This window comes from Orbicella faveolata, unplaced genomic scaffold (assembly GCF_042242905.1).
Source record: "Orbicella faveolata isolate gen_17 unplaced genomic scaffold, um_ofav_v1 contig_46, whole genome shotgun sequence".
In the NCBI taxonomy this organism is placed as follows: domain Eukaryota; kingdom Metazoa; phylum Cnidaria; class Anthozoa; order Scleractinia; family Merulinidae; genus Orbicella; species Orbicella faveolata.
The window spans coordinates 33,817,396-33,838,929 of record NW_028301576.1 but is presented as its reverse complement, the minus strand read 5'-3'; the positions used below and the strand labels follow the sequence as shown (position 1 = coordinate 33,838,929).

Genomic DNA, 21,534 nt, shown 5'->3' with positions numbered 1-21,534 from the left:
CCTTCCCTGTTATGAATTGTGGGTAGATCATAGGGCCAATGATTGTCACTTCTAGTATTGACCTCTCACTGGTGACCATTCTTGCATTTATTGGCAGACTTCTTTCTGACTTTTATTGTTGGGCCAATACAAGTCCACACTTAAACTATTGTGACATTTTTGATGACATTTTATTCACAATAATGATGTGTGAAAAACTTAACACAACTGTTTGGCTTGATGTCCGCATAGCTGGCCAGCCTCAAATTGCCCAAAGATACGTAAACATCCAAGCAATCAGCTAGAAACTTTACAAATTGCCCTCTGGACTTAAAAAATAACACTTATCTCACCAAAATATACATACAAAATAGATATGATTTTAAATATACTGAACTAGAACGACTTAAACTGACGTAGAACGTTAAAGAACTGAATTTAAATGCTGTGAAACTGGCTAGAGGTTCTGATTAGTCTGATGTTTCGTCGGCTTAAACCCACAAAGCTTATTGAATTGCGCGAGGCTAGAAACACTATCTTTAAAATCTTTGTAAATACACAAATTATTTTATATATTATGAACTAGAACCGACTAATTAGTTTTGCTGGGCACTATATTTATTTAACATTGAGCCTGGCGTGTTTTGCAGCTTGAAACCCACAAAAACATTTCAGATCGCATGAGGCTACATGTAAGTGACCTTAATGTGGGAACTCCTTGGTACTACATGGATAAAAAGGACACGGCAAACCCCAAAGTTAATATCTAGTTTCCCAAGAAAACAAAAAGAATCTAAAACTAGTGTCAATAGTGCAGCAAAAGTTCTCCAAACTTGGCCACTTAACTGGATTGTCTATAATGTCTTGCTTTCCAGCTTTCAGTGAAAGTGCTGTTGCAGTTGGCAATAAAATGGCAAGAGCAATCCTTCCAACACTAAACACATCTAACTGCACACTCTGTCAACCTTCTCCACAGACGATTTCCAGTGTGATTTGAGAATATGAATGCAGGTACTGTTCTTGTGCAGACACAGACAAGGACGTCAGAGTTTTAGGATTGGAAATGAAACACACTTTCCTGAAGTCAATGATTACTGGATTCCAATCTTTTCCACGTTTTTGGAGTAAAACATTGTTTGACTTTAAGTCGTTGTCCAAAATGTCCTTGCTGTGGACATGGCTGAGGGCCTCAATGATGCCTCTTAAGTTGTGAAGCCAGTATGGCTTGTCCAGTTCCAATCTTTTCATGGCCTTGTAAAGCTTTAAACTTTGTATCTTGTTCCCATGGAACTGAGTCAAAAGACAAAATGGCGTTGACTTTGTGATAACTCCAAAAAGCAAGGGGAGTCCGCGGTGGTCACAAAAGTGGCTTATCATTCGGGCCTCATTTAGAACCTTGCGTTTCACTTCTTTGTCAGACCTTGATTGTCTTGACTTGAATTCCTTTACTGCCACTAAAATTTCCCTGCAGAAGGTAAGATGGCATGTGCCGAAGGTACCAGAGCCCAAGAAGATTTTGTCACTGACCATCTTCGGGGGATTAATTTGTTTGATTAATTTGTTTGACATTTGTTTCACGTTGGCAAATTTTTCAGGTCCAGCTGCACCATCCATCCATACCTGGACTTACTCTGTTACTCTAGAGGATGGCTCATCAGTGGCTTATCGGGTTGGATGAGGGCAGCTGCAGGATTGGGTTCCCTTGCTTCACCAACAGCAACAGGACTTTTTTCTGACGCAGCTTGCTCGACTATGTGCTTGAGGCGTTTTGCTTCCACCCGTTTGCTTCACCACCGCTTCTTTGCTTCAATTCTAAGAACTTTGAATTTGCTTTTATCTGTCATGTTCTTTCTCTTGTTTCTTGCCATTTTTCTTATTGGAAATATTTGATATTCTGGGAAGAAGAAGCATTAAACTAAATATGTCTAAGCTCACTTAGCCCAAACATATAAAAGGTCTGCGATATTTTAATGTTGTCTCTGTCAGTTGGGGGCCACGGAAGTCAGAAATATGAAACGTTGATTGACAGAATTGAAGTGGAAGTGATAGTGTCGCTTGTTCTGATTGGTCAGTTTTAATTCCGGAAGCTTGATGATTTTATTCTGGAAATAGAATGCTGCCACAAGGCCGAAAGAGTTGTCATTTCGTATTTGAAGAATTCAGAAATTTTATGACCGTTGTGCTAAGAATTTTTTTCTCCTGACAATATAAGGTAAGTATAGTAGGAGAAAATTTTGCCAAGTTAATCCTAAGGTAAGTTTTGATTTGAGACAACAAGGTTCTTGTTAATTGGCGACCTTTTGTGGTCATACAACTCAGAAAGAGCTTGAAAATTGATTGATGTTTGTTTCCCTCTAGTGGTTTGACTTCGACTGTCAGAGGCAAGTGCTGGATGTAGTTTTGGCTGGCCACAATACTTTTATTGAAAGTGAAGAATGATCATCACAGTAAATTTTCCACTTAAGCAATTTGAAAGAAAAAGCCTGAAAAAAATCAGGGCTTCAATGGGGTTCAAACCCCAGCGTTCGAAGCCCATTGAAGCCCTGATTTTTTTCAGGCTTCTTCTCTCCAATTGCTTAAATTGGAAAATTTACTGCAATGATCATTTTTCACTTTCATCTACAACTGTAGTTCAGATATGAATTATTTCATATATACTTCACAATACTTTTATTGCTGGGGCTGTCAGTAGTGGGAAGTCCTTTCTCCTAAAGCAAATATCTCAATGCACAAAGAAAGCAATTAGTGTAGCAAGCTAAAGAGGAATCTTATGCCAGTCTGTTGGCTTTTGCAATGACCTAACATTTTCATACAATGTCATGATGGATAAAACTTGCTAGACCACGAAAGCTTCTTTTTTAGCAACACACATTTGGTGTAGAATTTTGTAACTCAATCATTTTCATTTTCATTCAGCATCTTGCTTTAGTGACTTAAATTGCCGAGGATGATGGATGGAAATGTTGATCGTTTAAAAGTGGCCGGCATTTCCAGAGCCTTTCAAATTTTTGTGAAGCAGGTTTGAAAACAGAGTAAATGTACACAAATGCATTCATCACAAACAATAAATCTATCGGTATTTTATACAAAACCTGTTTTATTCCTTTTTGGTTTGGAAAATGAAAAGCTTGAAGTTTGACCATTGTTAGACTTGGAAGAGGAGCATGTCTATCCCAAAAGAATGCTGTTGATGGTGAGTCCACACTGACAGTAGGTAAAGGGTTGCTATTCTTGCCCATTGCCTCCCCTAACCTGGCAAAAAAATGTATTCTTCTAGATCACTGTTTACAAACATTGACTTAGATAGATAGATAGAAACTTTATTAAGAATGTCATCAACCACCTAGCTGGGGAAAAACTCCCCTACTAATACGGGGACATAACAAAAACGAGTTAAATTTAAAAAAAACCTATAGCTATTTACAATAGTAAAACTTAAATCCAAGTTAAAATATGTTATGAGACTATGTACAGTGGATTTTATAATACAATAATACATACTTAAAAAATTCTTTAGGAGGAGCAGAGCAGACAGCCTCTACAGCCATCATCTAATAATGCATCAAGATTGTTGAGATTTCTGATGTTTGTCTTAAAGGTGTTGAGAGATGTGGCCTCTCTTATGCTCTTTGATAATTTTGACCACAATTTGGGTCCTAGATATCTGATCGAGTGCTTACCATATTTCACCAAGTTAAACCTTGGCATTGTAAAGTCAGATTGTCTTAAGTTATACGTACTAGAGTTATTGCTGAAAAAATCACAGAGCTAATAGGGGCATAACTTATGTTTAATGATGCATCCGGAATTCAGCTGAAATGAAATGCTTAAAATCTCTTCAAAGCCAATAATCAAGTGGACCTCACATCAAATAAGAGCTTGGCAGAGAAAAAATGTTTCTTTCTGATGCACTTACGTCTCCTCTTCTACTGACTTCTTAATCTCCCAATGTTCTATCCACTTCAGAACTCTCCTGTTTTCAAGAAACCTTTCATCTTTGGTGCTTACTTACAGCAGTGGACTTAACTAAAATGCTGGTCATGCTGGGGAATGCATTCTACTCTACAGTTTTTATGATAACAACTATTTTGCAAAATCAGAAACAATTAAATCTTAAGTTCAATTAGAGTTTTTCGATCCAAAAAGATCTTAAACTCTAATTAAAATTACTTTCTGTGGTTATATAAAGCATGACCTACTAGTGACCCCACTGTTGTATAGTGATTGGATGTTTGTTGGAGTAGCAAAGCTTTGATATCATTACCTCAAGAGAATTTCACCAGAGAGTATTCTTTAAATGCCAAAGTTTCTGATCACTGCAAAATCTCAAATATAAATGCAACCCAATTTTCTCAGTCATATTAATAATTAGTCATCCCCTTAACCACCCAAAGGGAAGAAGTAGAGTGAATATTAAGAAAATGAAAGGGCATAAAATTGAGTTTAATCACTTTAATTCGCCTTAATCACAGTCCGCCATGTTGGATGCAACGTCACCATTTTTGGCATGAAAGCAAGGCCACGCGTGTTGAAACATCATGGCTGAGTCAGCGAGTACTTTGATTTCTTCAGAGTTTTGGTACTGCAATCTGGTGGACATACCGACAACAATATTTACCTGTGACAGTGACAGTGTATATTGGCTCCGGGAAGTCTACAACAACAGGAGAGGATGACAGTTCCGGTTGGACCTCCACAGAACTTTCCTCACCAGAAGCTTGGCCGAAAGTTGATGCTATGGATTAAAATGAAAAACATAAAAATACTTCTGATTATTTTACGATTTTAACCAAGGAATGTTTAAAGAAATATCGACAACAATATGTACCTGTCACAGTGACAGGGGACGATGGCACGCTTACATCAAACAATCGCACCCATGCACGAGGTGGTTCTCGCTTTGTCGGAGATTTTCTTTTCCTGGGTGATCTTGACCAGCAAAAAATACTCGGAACTGCATGCTTCTCCAGAACACGCTTCCCTGTTAAAGTTGTCTGAAAATCCGCTTCCTTAAAGTGTAAAGAACATACTCTTGTGCTGTTTGTTATCTGTAGATGGACCAGATCATAATAATTAATGTAAATACATGTGCGCAACAATGACATCGATAACCTAACCAACTTACCTGGACACTTTTGCCCACGTCTCGCCGTATTTTGACAACCCACTGCTTTCGAATGGCTTCGTCACTGGGAAATTGGTGAAAGGTATGATTTGGAATATTTTTAGCGCGGTTATTTTTATATTGCAGCACGCAACAGTGATCTCCGTTGAGCATGATTGCAGATGATCGCCTTGTCTCCTCAATCGCCGGAAGTTGAGTTTACATGTGTGGCCTCGTATTGGTGTCAAGAGTACATGACGTCAATCCAAGATGGCTGCTGTGCGATAAAGGCGAATAGCTCACTTTGTTAGTCAAGTAGGATACAAGTTTTGGACAATTCAACTACATGGATTAGTAAATATATCTGAGCCAACATTTTATCATTCAGGACATTTACAGAGTGATTTTGCATTCATGTTGCATAACCCAATCTGAAGTGATATTTCAGTTTCCCATGGATAATTTAAGGTTATTCCCCAGTATTGCATCGTGCATCCCTACTGCGCATAATTTCACGCATGATTAGCGTGTGCGCATTAAAAAACGGCGGCTTTTTCTTTACAGCTGGACCTCGCCATAGAGGTAAATCGTCATTTTCTCGCAAACGAGTATGGTGACCTATCATTTTTTTCTGTTGTTTTGAATTGAGTAATAAATTTCTCTGTGTAAAATAAATATGGACCAATGCTCAGTGCAGAACAAAAAGCAATTGTCGGAAACGTGAATTTAGCAAGCAATTGTGACTACAATCATGGTGCTATTATAAGGATTTATATGAGTATATACAAGGTGCTGTTGCTCGTAAACAAACATGGGGACCCCTCATTTTTATTTCAAAATTTAAGTTCCTATAATATAAATAATCAATAGGCAAAGTTTCATAAAAATCTCAGTGCAGGTTCTATTTCAGTGGAATGACCTTAAGAGATGGGTTATTCTGGTTTCATGGCTTCTTTGAGATGCCAGACCAGCACACTGGCTTTCCATGCAGTAACAAATTTCTTGATGTCTTATTTTCGGAGGTCTTCTCAATGTTATTTATTCCTAACGACAACTTAGTATGATTATGATTAAAAATAAATAACATTTTGAAATACTTTTGTTAGTACTCATTTATAACTTCATTAGAACTTTAGAACAGTTTTAAAAGTATTAAAAGTAATAAGGTAATTACTATACTTTGGTTTTGGTTTTTGACACTCAATTGAAAAGTGCTCTATTTTATTTCTTGCCAATAAATCATGGTCTAAGATCAAATTACTATGAAATTGGCAAACTATCCATTTCTGTCACATGACCCAATGCAGAATGCTATATTGCTAACACATTATTTGGAACTTTTGCGAAGTTTTGAGATTACCACATACGTGATGTAGTAGCCGCCCTAAAGCAGAGAAGTGGTTTAAGGCTCAATTTTAAAAAGTCATACCTTGGAGACCAGAAGATTACTCATTGTACCCAGGACTTAACAGGAAGAGACGCTCTTGAGGCAGCCAAAGCAAAGGCTCACAGTCAGATGGCAAACCAAACACCAACGCAGTAAATACAAATTGTTCTTGGGTATGGCAAAAGAAGAGCAACGTGCAAATTTGAACTGACTGAATTTGAACTGGCCAGAAATGTTCTCTTCATCTAAATATGGAAAACTAACCCAGCTTAGTAGATGGCTGCAGGTATTTTTTTAACAATGTAATGAGTAAATTTTAAAATACAACGAAACTCTTGACAGTATACATTTTTCGCTGACCATAACTCTAAGATACATACATGTATGATAATAGAAACCTTTTTTCAACTGCAATGTTTACAATAAACCAGTTAAGTGGAAGGACTACTAGAAAAACAATGGCTTCAAATAAAAACAAGAGAAAAACCACAGTATGGCCTTAGATAATGACAATCCAAATACAACTGACTACCCAAGAAGGACAGAAATATGTTCAATCTGTTTCAGATAACATTAGGTGAATTGGGACTACACAAGAAAGACAGAATAGTTTCAAGTTTAAACGAGAGTAATAACTAGTTATCATGATTACATTCTGCATTCAGATAACAGCCCAAATGCAACAGACTACCCAAGAAAGACAACTACGTTCGGCCCTCGGATAGCAGAATAATTTCATGTTAGTACAAGGGAAAAAATTTCATTCTGCCCTCAGATAACAGCAGTTGAATTGGAACTAAAGTTTGTTTGTGAAAAATTTACTTTTTGCTTTCAGATAATTGCTCAAACTGGATTCTCTACACCCACCAACCGTTTGTAATGTTGAGGGAAAAAGAAAGCTACACTCTCCAATTAAAAATTTGTAACATTAGGTTTTTCCAGTGCATGTCCATCTCGCTGAATCTCCACTGAAACTTGTAAATGCAGGAAGAGCCTTTGTAAATAAAATCGTTCGCTGCCATCAGGACTCCAGTCCCACAGCTTCCAGTGCCAATCATTCTGGGATCTACTCACTCTTGTGATGGCATTCCAAAATGTTTAAAATGTGTGCAATGTTGCCAGAACTTGGTTTGTAGGGTAGGGTGGTATGGATGGATGCATTTCACAGAACAAGTCCAATAGCTCTTTGTTTGAAGAAAGTACTGTAGAAGGGTCAACACGCACTAGCCCATCGTCAAAGTACATCTCCATATTTACCAAATCAACAACACTTAAGCCCCAGTGGTTTGGCAGATAAACTGATACTAATAAGATGCTGTCTGCGACTCGTGTTCACTTGAAACTCCTGTCACTTGACTTCATCCAGTTGTAGAATTCAGAAGGGAAGTACAGGGTGTCATCATTCGCATTTTCTCTGGCTTCCAAATACTTTCGAATACAAATGTCAACAACAAACCTATCGATATACCTCTCTCCTGTTAGTTCAGAGGAGTTGACATTGATGCTTTTCCTTCCAAACCTTAATATTGGTGTGGTGGCTGAATGATGCCAGAGAGCATCTTGAATTAGAACCAAATCTGCCACTGAGCACTTCAACTGGGAGAGCTAATATGCTTCAGATGATATTTTCCATTTAGTACTTGCCAGGGAGCAGAACTTCTATCTTTGAAAACTGCCCTATTCCGACAATTAGATGGAGGTATTCCTTTTTTTTTCTGTGATCAACAAGCAGCATCTGGGCTTTCTCAATGACACTTTCGCATGGGTGTTCCTTTAGAGTGTAACAATCTGAAGCTGGCATTTCACCGTAGACTGGCTGCAGAACTGAGGCTGAACTTCTGGACATTGGTGGTAACAAGGTAAATAGAGCTGCCTCTTCAGCTCTTGTTTTAGCTTCAGCTATAGTTACACAAAATCCGACCCGGAATCAAAGGAATGCTTTTCCATTACAGAGTCTTCTTTCTTTACATTCATGGGTGTCTGCTCACTTTGTTTCATTTCAAAACTCATGTCCATAGGTGTTAGCTGACTTATGTCTGTGAGACTGCCATTGTGCAAGCAAGTACTAAGATTAACTGCTGGAGGGTGTTTTGATAACTTTGTAGGGGCATCAGTCTGTAAGTCTGTATTCAGATAAGCTCTTGGAATACAAAAGTCATCATTGGTACCTTCTGGAAGTGGTAGTTCATTTTCCTTGGTGTCTGACACATGCTTGGCATATTCTTGTTCCCAGTAAAATGATCATACTCACGGAGCCTTGATATCACATCATTGGGCATGTGGGTTCCATGGTCTTTGTTGTGACTACGAAAGAAAGTCACTGCGAAACATTTGGTTAAACAGGCCATTTTTCATTGGTAACCATTTCTTTGTCTCCTCTGACCATGTTTTTGTACCTGTGCTCTTCCACCAACACCCACAGTAGCTGAACTTTTTCTTGCCTAAAGGAGTAGAGATAACAATTTTGCATTGGTTAATTAAGGAAAGATATTCCCTACTAACTGTATGTCTTGATCAATCATGCTCTTGTCACACAGACATGAGTGAGATAGACCAATATGCTACATTTAATAGGCTGTGCCCAGTCACCCAACTGTGTTGCATGTGGCTAATCTAATATACCGTGCCTGGAATAGGACTGTTTCAGGGTTTTTTTGTTAGTACGCTGGAATAACGTACCAGTTAAGTGACATTCTCTCGAGCGAAATAAGCAGTTTTACTGAAACTAAAGTTTGAGAGACAACAGTGCAGTGAATGGCTACAAATACGGACCCTTGAATATAAGGGCAGCACGAATGTACTAATTCTATATGAAAGGGAATTGAAGAACATACTGCCCGTACGAACGTACTAACTCCATATGAAAGGGAATTGAAGAATGTAAGGGCCGTACGAACGTACTAACTCCATATGAAAGGGAATTGAAGAACGTAAGGGCCGTACGAACGTACTAACTCCATATGAAAGGGAATTGAAGAACGTAAGGGCCGTACGAACGTACTAACTCCATATGAAAGGGAATTGAAGAACGTAAGGGCCGTACGAACGTACTAACTCCATATGAAAGGGAACTGAAGAACGTAAGGGTCGTACGAACGTACTAACTCCATATGAAAGGGAATTTGAAGAACGTTAGGGCCGTACGAACGTACTAACTCCATATGGAAGGGAAGTGAAGAACATAAGGGCCGTACGAACGTACTAACTCCATATGAAAGGGAATTGAAGAACGTAAGGGCCGTACAAACGTACTAACTCCATATGAAAGGGAATTGAAGAACGTAAGGGCCGTACGAACATACTAACTCCATATGAAAGGAACTGAAGAACGTAAGGGCCGTACGAACGTACTAACTCCATATTGAAGGGAATTGAAGAACGTAAGGGCCGTACGAACGTACTAACTCCATATGGAAGGGAAGTGAAGAACGTAAGGGCCGTACGAACGTACTAACTCTATATGAAAGGGAATTTGAAGAACGTTAGGGCCGTACGAACGTACTAACTCTATATGAAAGGGAATTGAAGAATGTAAGGGCCGTACGAACGTACTAACTCTATATGAAAGGGAATTTGAAGAACGTTAGGGCCGTACGAACGTACTAACTCTATATGAAAGGGAATTGAAGAACGTAAGGGCCGTACGAACGTACTAACTCTATATGAAAGGGAATTGAAGAATGTAAGGGCCGTACGAACGTACTAACTCCATATGGAAGGGAAGTGAAGAACGTAAGAGCCGTACGAACGTACTAACTCCATATGAAAGGGAATTGAAGAACGTAAGGGCCGTACGAACGTACTAACTCTATATGAAAGGGAATTGAAGAACGTAAGGGCCGTGCAAACGTACTAACTCCATATGAAAGAGAATTGAAGAACGTAAGGGCCGTGGGTTGAAAGCTATTTATAGTGTCATTAGTTACAGTGTGCATCTTGCATGTTTACTAATGGACGGCCAAACTGAATCCCGAATCTGGTAAACCTTGACTCCAGATACAGCCATTCAAAGACTACAAAATTCGCCGAAGATCGTTCTTTTCAAAAGAATGGTTCTGATTTCCAATGTAAGGCCTGACTGCGAGCTGATTTTTCCTCAAATAAATTACTCTTTGCTTGAATACTTCAAGTCGCCATACAAGATGCAAGTTGCGTGCAACAATCTACTATTTCCTCACATTTCCCATGTCACCTTTTTCCGGTGGTGATTCGCTTTTCGTTTTTTAAAAAAGCGTCTGAGCCGCTTGAGACAAATATTGCTACAAAACAACGGGACAACTAAATATTTACCGCGTTAACGACAAGTTTGCTTGTATTCCTCAGCATTTGTTTGCGAAAAAAAAACCTCGAGTTGTTCAAATTGTCATTTTCCAAGGTATAAAAAGATATTTTACACTTAGGTGCAATTTTGGTTCCTTCCTTATTGTTCAGTTCGCGCTGAATGTGATGACATCTCACACATGTGCAGACATTATTCAGTTCCCGTAAACTGCGCTAAGTGAAGGTACTTGTCGTAGCAGCATGAGACGTTGATTCCTGAAGACAACTGTTAACGTAATGGATAAACAGACAAAAAAGAGAAAGAATGCGGAATCATTTTCTCTGGAGTCGCTGGAGAAACGCTTTTCGGCGAAACAAGCTTTCCGAGATGAATTGTCTGCCAACATTGCTTTTCTACGGGGGATTGAAATCTCGAGAATGGAGCAAGTGGAAGAAGAGGAAGCATTGATTATTTTATCCTCCAAAATAACCTTTCAGGGAGTGCTTTTCCTGAAGACTGCTATTCATCATGTTCCGAAGACCTTTGTCATGAAGTGCAGTGATTATGGTGGTGCTTCACTTCGTTCTGTGTTGATTTATGAAATGGTGTCTGCAAGTCAAACCTCACTGTCCCTGCCTAAACGAGAAGTGGACTGTTATGTTAACTTTTTGGAGAGTAGTTGCCCCAATTTTATTGCCTCTAATCCACTGCCCGATGAACAACTCGAAAATGAGCGAAGTTGGGAAATACTGCTTTACCAAATTTTTGGCACCTCTAGTGATAAGGTGTTTGCGTTGTGACGGAAACATTACAATGCATAATCCTCCATCAAAAGCAAAAGTCTTTACCCTGCAAGGCCCAATTCTGGCGACCAAAATTATGCTAGAGTGCAGGCCATGCAAGATGTCGTACGGAATAGCTCGATACACAAACGACTGTGGTTCTCATTATTACCCCAAGGAACTATCACTGGATTTGATCAAGGTTTCAAACACCACTTACGTGAGTGGACAGCTTTACAAGTGGTTACCTTCGCTGAGGTAAGAAGCTGAATTTATTTTCTCGCATAATACGACATTAAATAACTCATTAGTGTCACTATTATTTTGTTTTAGCAATCATTCTTGGGTATCGTTTAGTGGATTTTCGGAATCTTACAATGAAGTGTATCAAGAGGAAATCAAAAGATACAGGAATACAACGAAAGGTTAGAAACCGTATTTGAAGGTGCTATGTTAACACGAAGAATCTCTTTAGATTTGATTACTTTCTTACATTAAAATGTAAATTTGCCTGTTGTTAGTTTTTGTTTCTGTTAGTGGGAATGTTAATTAAGAAAGCGTCTTTGTAAGGTTTGATGCGATGAATGTGTTCCTGTTTGCTTGGCCATTGTCTAATGAAATCGGGCTGCTCATAAGGGCTGTTCGTACTGCAAGTGAGCTGATAAGAAGCGGCGTGCGTATAATTTTGTTGAATGGTTGAAGTCTAACTTTTGAAGGGATGAATTCAAATGACTGAAGAAAATTTTCAACCGCATTATGTGGAAGGGCTTAGGAAGTTTTTGTTCGGGTGGACTCGACTCGCTATCATGGCACATTGCGAAAGAGAACATTTCGAATGGCACAAATTTCAGTTTCGATTGCAGTCGTTCAGATTTGCCGTGTCACGGGCGTAGGATATGCTGGCTGATAACCTCAGAACTTCAGATACACTTATGTGCAATTCGGGATTTTGTCTGCACGTGATATGTAAATATTTTAATTGTAAGACTTTTCTATCCATCTTTTAAGGTTCAACAATAGTACTGTATTTATTTTCAGTATGTTTTTTTATACTTGGAGATACCAGCTCCTTAGAAGTACTCTAAATCTGAGTAAATTAAGAGTAAATCGTATACAATAGTGACAGTTTTCAAGATATGCCGTTATTACTTTAGCATGATTAAACAAAGTGAGAGCCAATTTGTCGGCGTCATGGCGCGATTCCAAAGCAAGTGCGATAATGTAAGATGTTGCAAAGCGTCCAAAGTTAATTCTAACAGAAATACTCCGTCCTTGAAGGTAGAATTTGTGAAAATGTTCGGCCGGATCCACTCGTAACTGTCAATTGGTTCACACACTCGTGGTATTATTCGAATATCGAGAACCGAATGTTATGATAGCAAAGGGCTAATTACCAGAAGTCTAGAAAAAGGAGCGTGACAGTTTACGTACTGTTTGTACACATACTATGTAATGTGCCGGCCTGTTTTCTTTGACAGGCTAACAATACTGTGTTTTGGAAAAAATAGCTCGGGCCGTCAAAACTGCTTTTCGAATTAAAGGAACTTCTTTGCGTAAGAGATCACAAGCTTTAACTGCTAGAGAACCTCAGTCCGTTTCAAGTTTAATGATTACATATTGCGAGTGGGATTGTATAGTTTTCGCAATGAATTTTATGAAGTTATATTTTAATTGAATTGGGATGTGTGTTATTACCTGTGTCCAGCTTTTTTAACCAAAAATATGATAAAAGTTAATTTAAAAAAAAAAAGACTTCCAAACTCAAACGTCTAAATTCGTCTGAAAATGTTGGGTAGAAATGTAACATTGTTTTTCCTAACAATGCTGTGGTTTAACTTTTGTAGTGTGCGTTGAAAATATTGAAATGGACATTTCCCCTGAAGCTGTTGAAGGATGTTCTGCTGGTGTGTAAATTAACAATCTGTGTATCAGAGGTTTTGTTTTTATTTTTTTCTTTGTTTGTTGAAGGCACTAAAGTTAATTTAAGAAAACTATCTGTTCCACATTTCTGCTAAAAGAAATACCATTAACACCCAAGTACCGGTAGTTTTTGAAAGCTTTAATTCTCAGTTGTACCCGGTGAACAAGAAACATGTTGGTGGGGAGGAGAGAAGGGGGGGTTGGTACACTCTCCATAGCTAATGCACTTTATGTGGAGGGTCTTCTTGTAAGAGGCATCTCTGAGAATTTTTCAGGCTGTAGGTACATAAACGCATAGGGATTTTACAAGCATGAGTTTGCAGGAAACTGTCATTTGTGTTCTTAAAAGATGATTGTAAATATCTTGAACAAACCCACTGAACATAGTAGAATTATAATGGACTGACAGGATGCTACCATGACCACATCGTTTTCTGTTATAAGTACTTTAAAGGAGGAATACCTGATAAACCTTCAAGAGGTCTGGATACCAAGTTTTATATTCTTTCCATCATTTCATAATTGATGCAAGAGCTACGCTGCACTAGATTGTCCAAATAAGACTATTCTCTCCTCTGAGAACATAGTCTTGATGATGATTAGAAATCACCCTGAGAGATTTTAAGGTTTTTAGACAATTGGTAGTCTGTGTGCACCAAGCTGCCTGAACAAAATTTGAGTTAGGCAACTGCGGTTTTCCATTGTGTCCGAGTGTAAACTGTTTGTATGCCTTTATGTTGCTTTTTTTTTAAAGAAAATGAAAATGCTGGGATCATGGGTGAGCTCTCTGCCAAATCAGCAGCAAAAAGTTATTGGAAGAAAGAACTTGAAGATGAGCTAGATGACCTACATCTACGCGAGGAATGGACTTTTGGCAAAGTCAGTGAAGATCATCAGCACACTGGTAGCGAGGAAGATGCAATGGAATTTGTGCAGAGCAAACGTTCAGAACAATTATACAGCCATAACTGTTCCAAGAAATGCCAGGATAAAGGTTTGGTTTTCATAGTACATGTAGCATGGACTTGTTTTGGTTTCATGAATCTGCAAATATAATGCTAATTTATGTGGTTAATAAAATCCTTCCATACTCTACCCTTTTATTTCAATTTTTTATTCAGCTCACCCACATAGTTGTGAAATTCCATTAACCCCCAGTCATATCTTTCTCCCGTAAGGGCATTATAGAGGATTTGACATACCATCAGTAAGGACGACATAGTTCAATAGTCAGACCATTTTTGCAGGTTGTGGTTAGTTGTATGTGGCAGATGGAAACTGGAAACTTCGTTATGCTCACTGCATGTGGAAAGTGCCTGTGATAGTTCCAGGATTTGGGGAAGCAAAGTATCCAAATATCTGTCCTCTGTCCCCGAAACGTGGTCATGCATTTTGTGAAAAACATTGTCACATAGCAGTAGCAGCAGGATATCCCTCAGAGCTTCGTTTGTTCCTTAAAATGTGTGGAGTGCCTGATGCTGATAAATTTACCAGTATGCCAGTGCATTCTTAATTAAATCATTGATATGTTTCTTTAGACGATAGTGAGGAATTGAAATTATCAATATCAGTTGTGTTTATCATTATGCTTCAGAGTTGGAGGAAACTGCATCTCAAAACCAGGATGCTTTGGGTCCAGACATAATCAGTGTTGTTGATGACAATTTGAAGACATGTGCACAGTCGAGCCAGCCTGGTAAATTGAATGCTTCAAGCTATCAAGGTGATTATAGTTAAGTTATTATTAGCATCACTACTATTATTAGTATTATTATTATCATTATCATTATTATTATATTATTGCTGTTGTTGTTGCTATAGCTACTACAACTATTGTCATTATTGGTATACAGGCAATGTAACAGACCTTTAGAATGCACACTGCAAAAGAGAAAACGATTTTAACTGAACGGTTCTCTATTTAACAGGACAATAATATTAAGTTTATATCATGCTCTAACAAGGTTAAAAATACTAAAGGCAGGTATTAATGCACATTGCTTTTTAATACAACATTGCTTTTTAGGTACAGCACACTTTTTACAGTCACACCCAGAATTCATTGATTCTGATGAACAAGAGATTCAAGTTGACTGCAACAAAGATACAGGTGGAAGAAGAACACTTCACTGTTGGTCGCGAGGCATTTTTTCATTGTCAGTGCTGGTGGACACATCGACTACTGGCAGCCCTTATACAGGTATATTTCGAGAAACTGGTGACCAACTACTGCAAACTATGTACTAATACTGTTTATTTAAAAAAAAATCAATTTGCATACAGATTAATTCCAGTAACACTTTGCACTGTCTCCTTTATGATCATCGACTATACTGTTGAACAAACGATTGTCTTTGTCTGTTATTAATGGGCATTTCTGTCCTTTGTCAACTCAATTCCAATAGGATATTCTCTTTTTTAAGATCTAACAGAGATTCCAATATTTGAACTCTTAAATATTAATGTTCCAATTCTTTGACGTAACCTCCAGGTCAGAGTCTCCAACACAAGCCTACCTTGTGCTGGCAATATGGCTGTACCGGAAGTTCCAGGTTCTCAAGGATTCTGGACAGTCCACAGTTCACATCTCAAGCGCTATGCAGTCGACAATTTTGGCATATGACAATATGTGCCATGTGGATTCTTTAAAGATTTCAAAGAAGGACTTGCCTTTTCCTGCACCATTCAACAAAGTATGGAGCACCATCACGAAAGTGATAGATACATTACACTTACGAAATCATAAAGACCCCAGGTGTAAGCAGCTCTACAATGCAGAAGATAAGATTCCTTCACAGTTCAACACTATGGCCTGTGAACAAACCTTTGTTTGGGGAAGTCGTTTTAAAAAGATTGTTTGTGCTATGACTAGGCTTCATCAATTTTTTTTCTCCACCGTTCAGTAAAGCGAAGAAACAAGTATACTGAATTATGCTACTCTAAAAACAAAACACCTGTATTGCCAAAATTGTTGGCACGTTAATATCAAAATCAAGTGAACCTGTGTAAAACAACCTTATGGTCGCAAAGATTCGGCCGCCATTTTCCTTTTGAAGAGGATTTTGTTTATTTTGATTCTCGTCTATTTTCCCCTTGATGCTACATCTAAGGGTAAAAAAAATACATCGAATCTCCTTAAAGGACCCTAGTCAGCCATGCCGTTTAAACATGGATTTTTCGTTATTTTGTATTCCAAGCAGAACGGGTTTACACGAAAGAGATTACCATGAAACTGCTAAAGATTATTTAACAGATATCCCGTAACATCACTTGGGGGAATGCAAAGAATTTTCTATTCGTCAAACAGTTTTCAAGGGGAAATGGTGGAAGTTGACTACGGTCCTAATTTTTTTCTTTGCAAATCTGGCACGCGTAGTTTGCGTCGTAGTCTTTGGGCGTAATGCCGGAGCATTTGCTATGTTGCCATTTCTTGCAACTATTACACTGTAACATGTTGCTCCTTTTGACTGATGGACAGATGTTGCAAACAGGTGTCCCCTTCCTCTTCTTTCCTCTTCCTGAAAAAAAAAACCATAACCGTTCTTTTAGGATATTCGTTAACTATGGCCGTAGCCAAGAGAAAAAACAAGGGCTCTTTCTGTATGTGTTATCCATTTGAATAAATTCATGGTATATTTGCCAACGCAAAGACGGGGTAGAATCATTCCCTTCTTTTCTCTGAAGGTTATCCCTTCCGTTCTAATTCAGATGGCGGATAGTTGGGCACATCAGAAAAATAGGACGACTTATAATAATTGCAGTCTTGTAACAGAAAAGCGTAAATACCTGACTGCCGCATCTTTGCTCTGGTCTGATGTTTGTTCGCCTTGTGAAAAGGAGCAAGAGTATAAATATTAAAAAATTTTAACTTGTCGTTGGATTCGGTAGGAGGTCGCTCACTCTTGCGGCCAACTTAAACTATGAATTATATTTTATTGTTTGTTAAATATGTCATGAAGCATATTCAATTGACTTACTTGTTTCTGCTGACTGCGAGGATGACTTCCGCTCAGCATCATCAGCGTCGAAGAATCCTGAAAACAAACCGTCGTGTTTTAAAATACGGTCTGACATCGAAAAATTTACGTTTCTTCAAGGACAACAGGAAAGAATACAGGATAACTGGACTGCAATATGCGGGAGTTTTACAACGGATCACTACTAGCTGGTAGCTCCGTTTTTCAAAACACATTTATGGTAAAACACAAGTCAAGAATCCTTTACCCAAAGAATAGGGCGACTTAGAATAATCACAGTCTTGTAAGAGAAAAGCGTAAAGACGTGACTGTTTTTTTATATTTTTGATTTTTTTTATTTATTTGGTGCAGGATTGTTGACTTTTGTTTTGCTGACTAAACGTTTAATTTTTTCCTCTCAAAAGCACACAGCTCACCTGAATCATTTATAGATTCATCGCTTGGCAGGTCTAAAACAAAACAGAATGAAATTAATGGTTTAGATGGAAAGTGTATTTTTCGTATGTATTTTTTACAGGACGAGAGATTTTTTAGCAGTGAAAAAGGAGGTGTTACTCCTCATATAAGGTGACAGGAGACCCCGTGCATTCCCCGGTAAGAGACACTCACCTTCCGTGATTTTTGCCAGGCTGCTGGTTACGACAGGACCGTCCGGTTGTTTTTCAACCCTTCTCGTCTGTGCCAATTCCATTTGTAGTTGTTCTATTGTTTTCCTAGCGGAAAGAAGTTCTCACTCACTTCTTTCTCTCTCCTCAAGGAGTCTCTCTTTCATTGTCCCAATCTTCTCCTCGTACTCCTGGTGAATTCTCACCTCCCTCTCCCGCATTTTCGTTTTAAGTAAAGTGATTTCTTCAGACAGCTTTCGGCAGTCTTCACGTGTGTTGTCTGTGTCTGCGCATTCACTATCCTCGTTGTCTTCTTTGTCATCTAGGTCGATGCAAAACCCTTCAAAACACAAAGCAACGATTTAGGTTCTAGTGATGATAAACTTCGATTATCCCTAACCCTTAAGATAGTTACTATACATCTAAAAAAGGATACCAAATCTTTTGTATTGAGTTGTTTTAGATTTCAAAACCCTGTGAAATCAGTGGCCGTAGAATGAACAAAGGGGATTATTTTTGCAGATGTCCATTTCCTGTCATTTCCTCCTCTCTTTTTGCGCCTGCTTCAAAGCTTTTTTTCAGTTAATCGTCCAGTGAGAGGAACGTGGTCCAAATTTGATATGTGCTAGCTAAGCCTTTTAGGAATGGAAAAATATAGTCAGGCAGATGTTTTCACGAGGAATTTACTTATCTTGCTATATCATGTATACTCACAACTGTCGATGATTTTAAGCTGGTCCTTATTCACAGCTTCTCGAGGAATCTTGATCGATAGCTCTCGGTGTGATTTTCCGAAGCTGCTTCGGAAGTCGTCACTGGCCCCGTTTATGCCAGAACACAAAGTAGAATAATTGGCTGACGAGTACGGGGTCCCTGCCCTTGCCAAAACTCTTGTCAACTCCGCCTTGTGGATGTGCATGGCTGGACCTCCCTGTCTGGCATTGTGCTGGTTAACACTGGGTCTTATCCATTTTTGGACCTTTAAAAAATGTAAGATCAAATATAAACATAATCAGTCAGTCATTATCGAATTAAGCCACTGTCATGCTTTTTTACTGTAAGTTAACGCTCGTGTTACTAAAGGTATTTTACAAATTCGCATTTAGGGTGATTTGCTATAAGGTAAACAATGTCAACCTCCTTGTCTAACAATTTTTATTTTTTCGTTCAGAAAACCGTAGATATGGTTTTAATTTATTTCGATTCTTTAGGTGGGAACATTGCCTCCCTGTCCCCCCCCTCCTCCACCCCCCTCCCGCAATTCAAAAAGAATTTTTGTCTCTTCTTCACATCCAAACGTGAGTACTGCACACAAAATACACACACGATTCTGAAGAAAATACTGTGAATACAGGAATACAGTGGAACCCAGCCTTCAACTTCCTTGTATGTGATTTTGTGAGCAGGGTTCGTTGAGCAGGGTCTCATTGAGTAAGGAAACTCAATTCTACGTGATTTTTTCAGTACCTCTTGGGCATTTGTTTTCCCCACTGCAGATATGAGGTCCGAAAAAAGTTGCTCCAGGGTGGCCATGACTTTGGTTGTGGTGTTGTACTGGGACATGACATATGGCACCAGCTTTTCAGTGACATGTTTGTCAAATTCCTCCAGTGTCATTACCGTTGGGTCGTTAACATTATCAATAAGCTACGATGAAAATTTGTATAGCGTTAATTTCAATTGATTTAATTACATGGTGACTTTGGCTGGGTCAATGCAGCGAACTGCAAAAATTAAGCTCATTCACGGACAAAAGTTGCACACAAAAGTTGCACACAGGAAGAGGCATACTGCGGTGTGATCGCTGCGGTGACTGCATTTTTTCAAACTTGCGAATTGTTTTCGAAGATTAGTGCAACACGAGTGCCTAATACAGTTACAAATAAGTCCCAAAAATATGTTAAATCCTTTGCAAACAGTAAAAACAATTTGTGTCTGACATGAGGGTCTAATTTTTCGTGAAATTTATTTTGTCAGCCTGCCTCTCCCAAAATATGGTGAGCTTAGAGAGAATGTTAAATGAAACTTCTGTTAAGAAATGATGAATTAGGAAGGGGGGATTAGGATAGGGATAAACGAAGAATGATCCATTTTATTTCTTCCGGACTTTCTTATGCAAAAAATCGGGCAAAGTTCGCCTATTTCGTAGGAGTGTAGCAACAATTTTGAGACAGATTCTAGTTTTAGAGCTGAAAGCTATTAAAACAAAGTATCTTGGATCGATGAACCAGATTTCACTCACCTCCTTTGCAAAGTAGCAATAGCAGCTATAAATGCTTGGCAGCCGGCTTGGGAGGCCAACAAGCTTTTCACGGAAGAAAGAAACATGCTGCTGAAGGTCTTCCTCACGCAGATCTCTCCCCATCCTTATGACTGATGGAAGACAAGACGTGTTCGCTCTGTCAAATAATTCCCTCTTCTCTCTCATGAATGCATCGTCAACAGATTTGGTTATCAATTTTTCAAATAGAATCGGCGTTGTGCGCTCAAAGGATCTTTAAAACAAAGGCACAGATCGCTAAATTAATCACTCAGGCATGGACTTTAAATATGGCCTTGGTATGTTCAACGTTGTTCAAGTTGAGTGTAGAATCGCGACTCGTGTTTTCACCGCTTCGCGGCTCTCTCGTAGAAAAATTAAGAAAAACCTCTGGGACCAGGGAACCATCGTAACTAACTCACACAAGATGTTCTATCACAAGTACTCTCTATTCTACGATGAAGATGCGACCTTAGTAAATTTTAGCTAATTTTAACAAAGAATTTCAGAACACCAACATATGTTTATATCACATCAGAGGATTTTTTTTTCTTTTTTTATGTAAGAACTCAATGTCAATATGATAACCACAAGCATACCTCATATCCTCATCCAAGGAGAAGTTCACCGTCATAACAAAGGTGGTGAGGGGAACCTCGTTTCCACTCCCTTTGGTCTGTTTCCCGCCGCCTTGGAAGGTGGAAACGAGGACTTTTTTTACTGTTTTGGGGTGGGCGGGATCGTCCCAGTACACGGGGAAAGTACTCTTAACAAGCTCGCTGGCAACTGACTCGCCCGAGGACTGAGACACCAGCGTTCCTCCGAGAAGCTTGTGTATCAGTTGCAAGCAAGTTGACTTTCTACTGCCAGTCTCACCAATAGCCATGGGAGCTGGGCAGGAACCTGTATTAGCAGGATGATCAAATCAAAGTTACTTTAAAACGCATAGCGTACATGTTTGCAATGCCGTTTTTTTCCTTTCTTGGTGAAAGACGTACTCCTTAGCTACATTTGTGAAATAGGAGATGGGTTCAACAGGCTATTGGAGCGCTGCAGGAAATACAAAGTCGTCTCGATGCAAAGTCGGCAAGTGGGTACATTTTTCCATTTTTAATCGTGACCTCGGTTGACTTTATTGATATGCGGCGTTCGCCCTCGCTCTTTATCATAGGGTTACATACGGCGTTTCCTTTGTGTAAACTGCAGACTATAGCTACCGCTCCCCAAAACAAATTTTAAGAAAACGGAAATTAACTTTC

General features: G+C 38.8%; 1 protein-coding gene and 2 pseudogenes across 1 annotated transcript; 1 reads left to right on the top strand and 2 right to left on the bottom strand.

Annotated features, from left to right (window-relative positions):
* Positions 1–370: 370 nt before the first annotated feature.
* LOC149099925 (uncharacterized) lies at positions 371–2,123 on the bottom strand (annotated as a pseudogene).
* Positions 2,124–4,501: 2,378 nt separating this feature from the next.
* Positions 4,502–5,257, bottom strand: LOC149099924 (THAP domain-containing protein 1-like). The gene is made up of 3 exons (XM_089278387.1): positions 5,105–5,257; positions 4,808–5,027; positions 4,502–4,714 (listed from the first exon to the last, which is right to left on the bottom strand). Exons 1-3 carry the CDS (start codon positions 5,255–5,257, stop codon positions 4,548–4,550), a joined length of 540 nt encoding a protein of 179 aa, XP_089134513.1. The 3' UTR covers positions 4,502–4,547.
* A 5,770-nt stretch (positions 5,258–11,027) lies between these two features.
* Positions 11,028–16,489, top strand: LOC110049542 (uncharacterized; annotated as a pseudogene).
* The last annotated feature ends 5,045 nt before the right edge of the window (positions 16,490–21,534 follow it).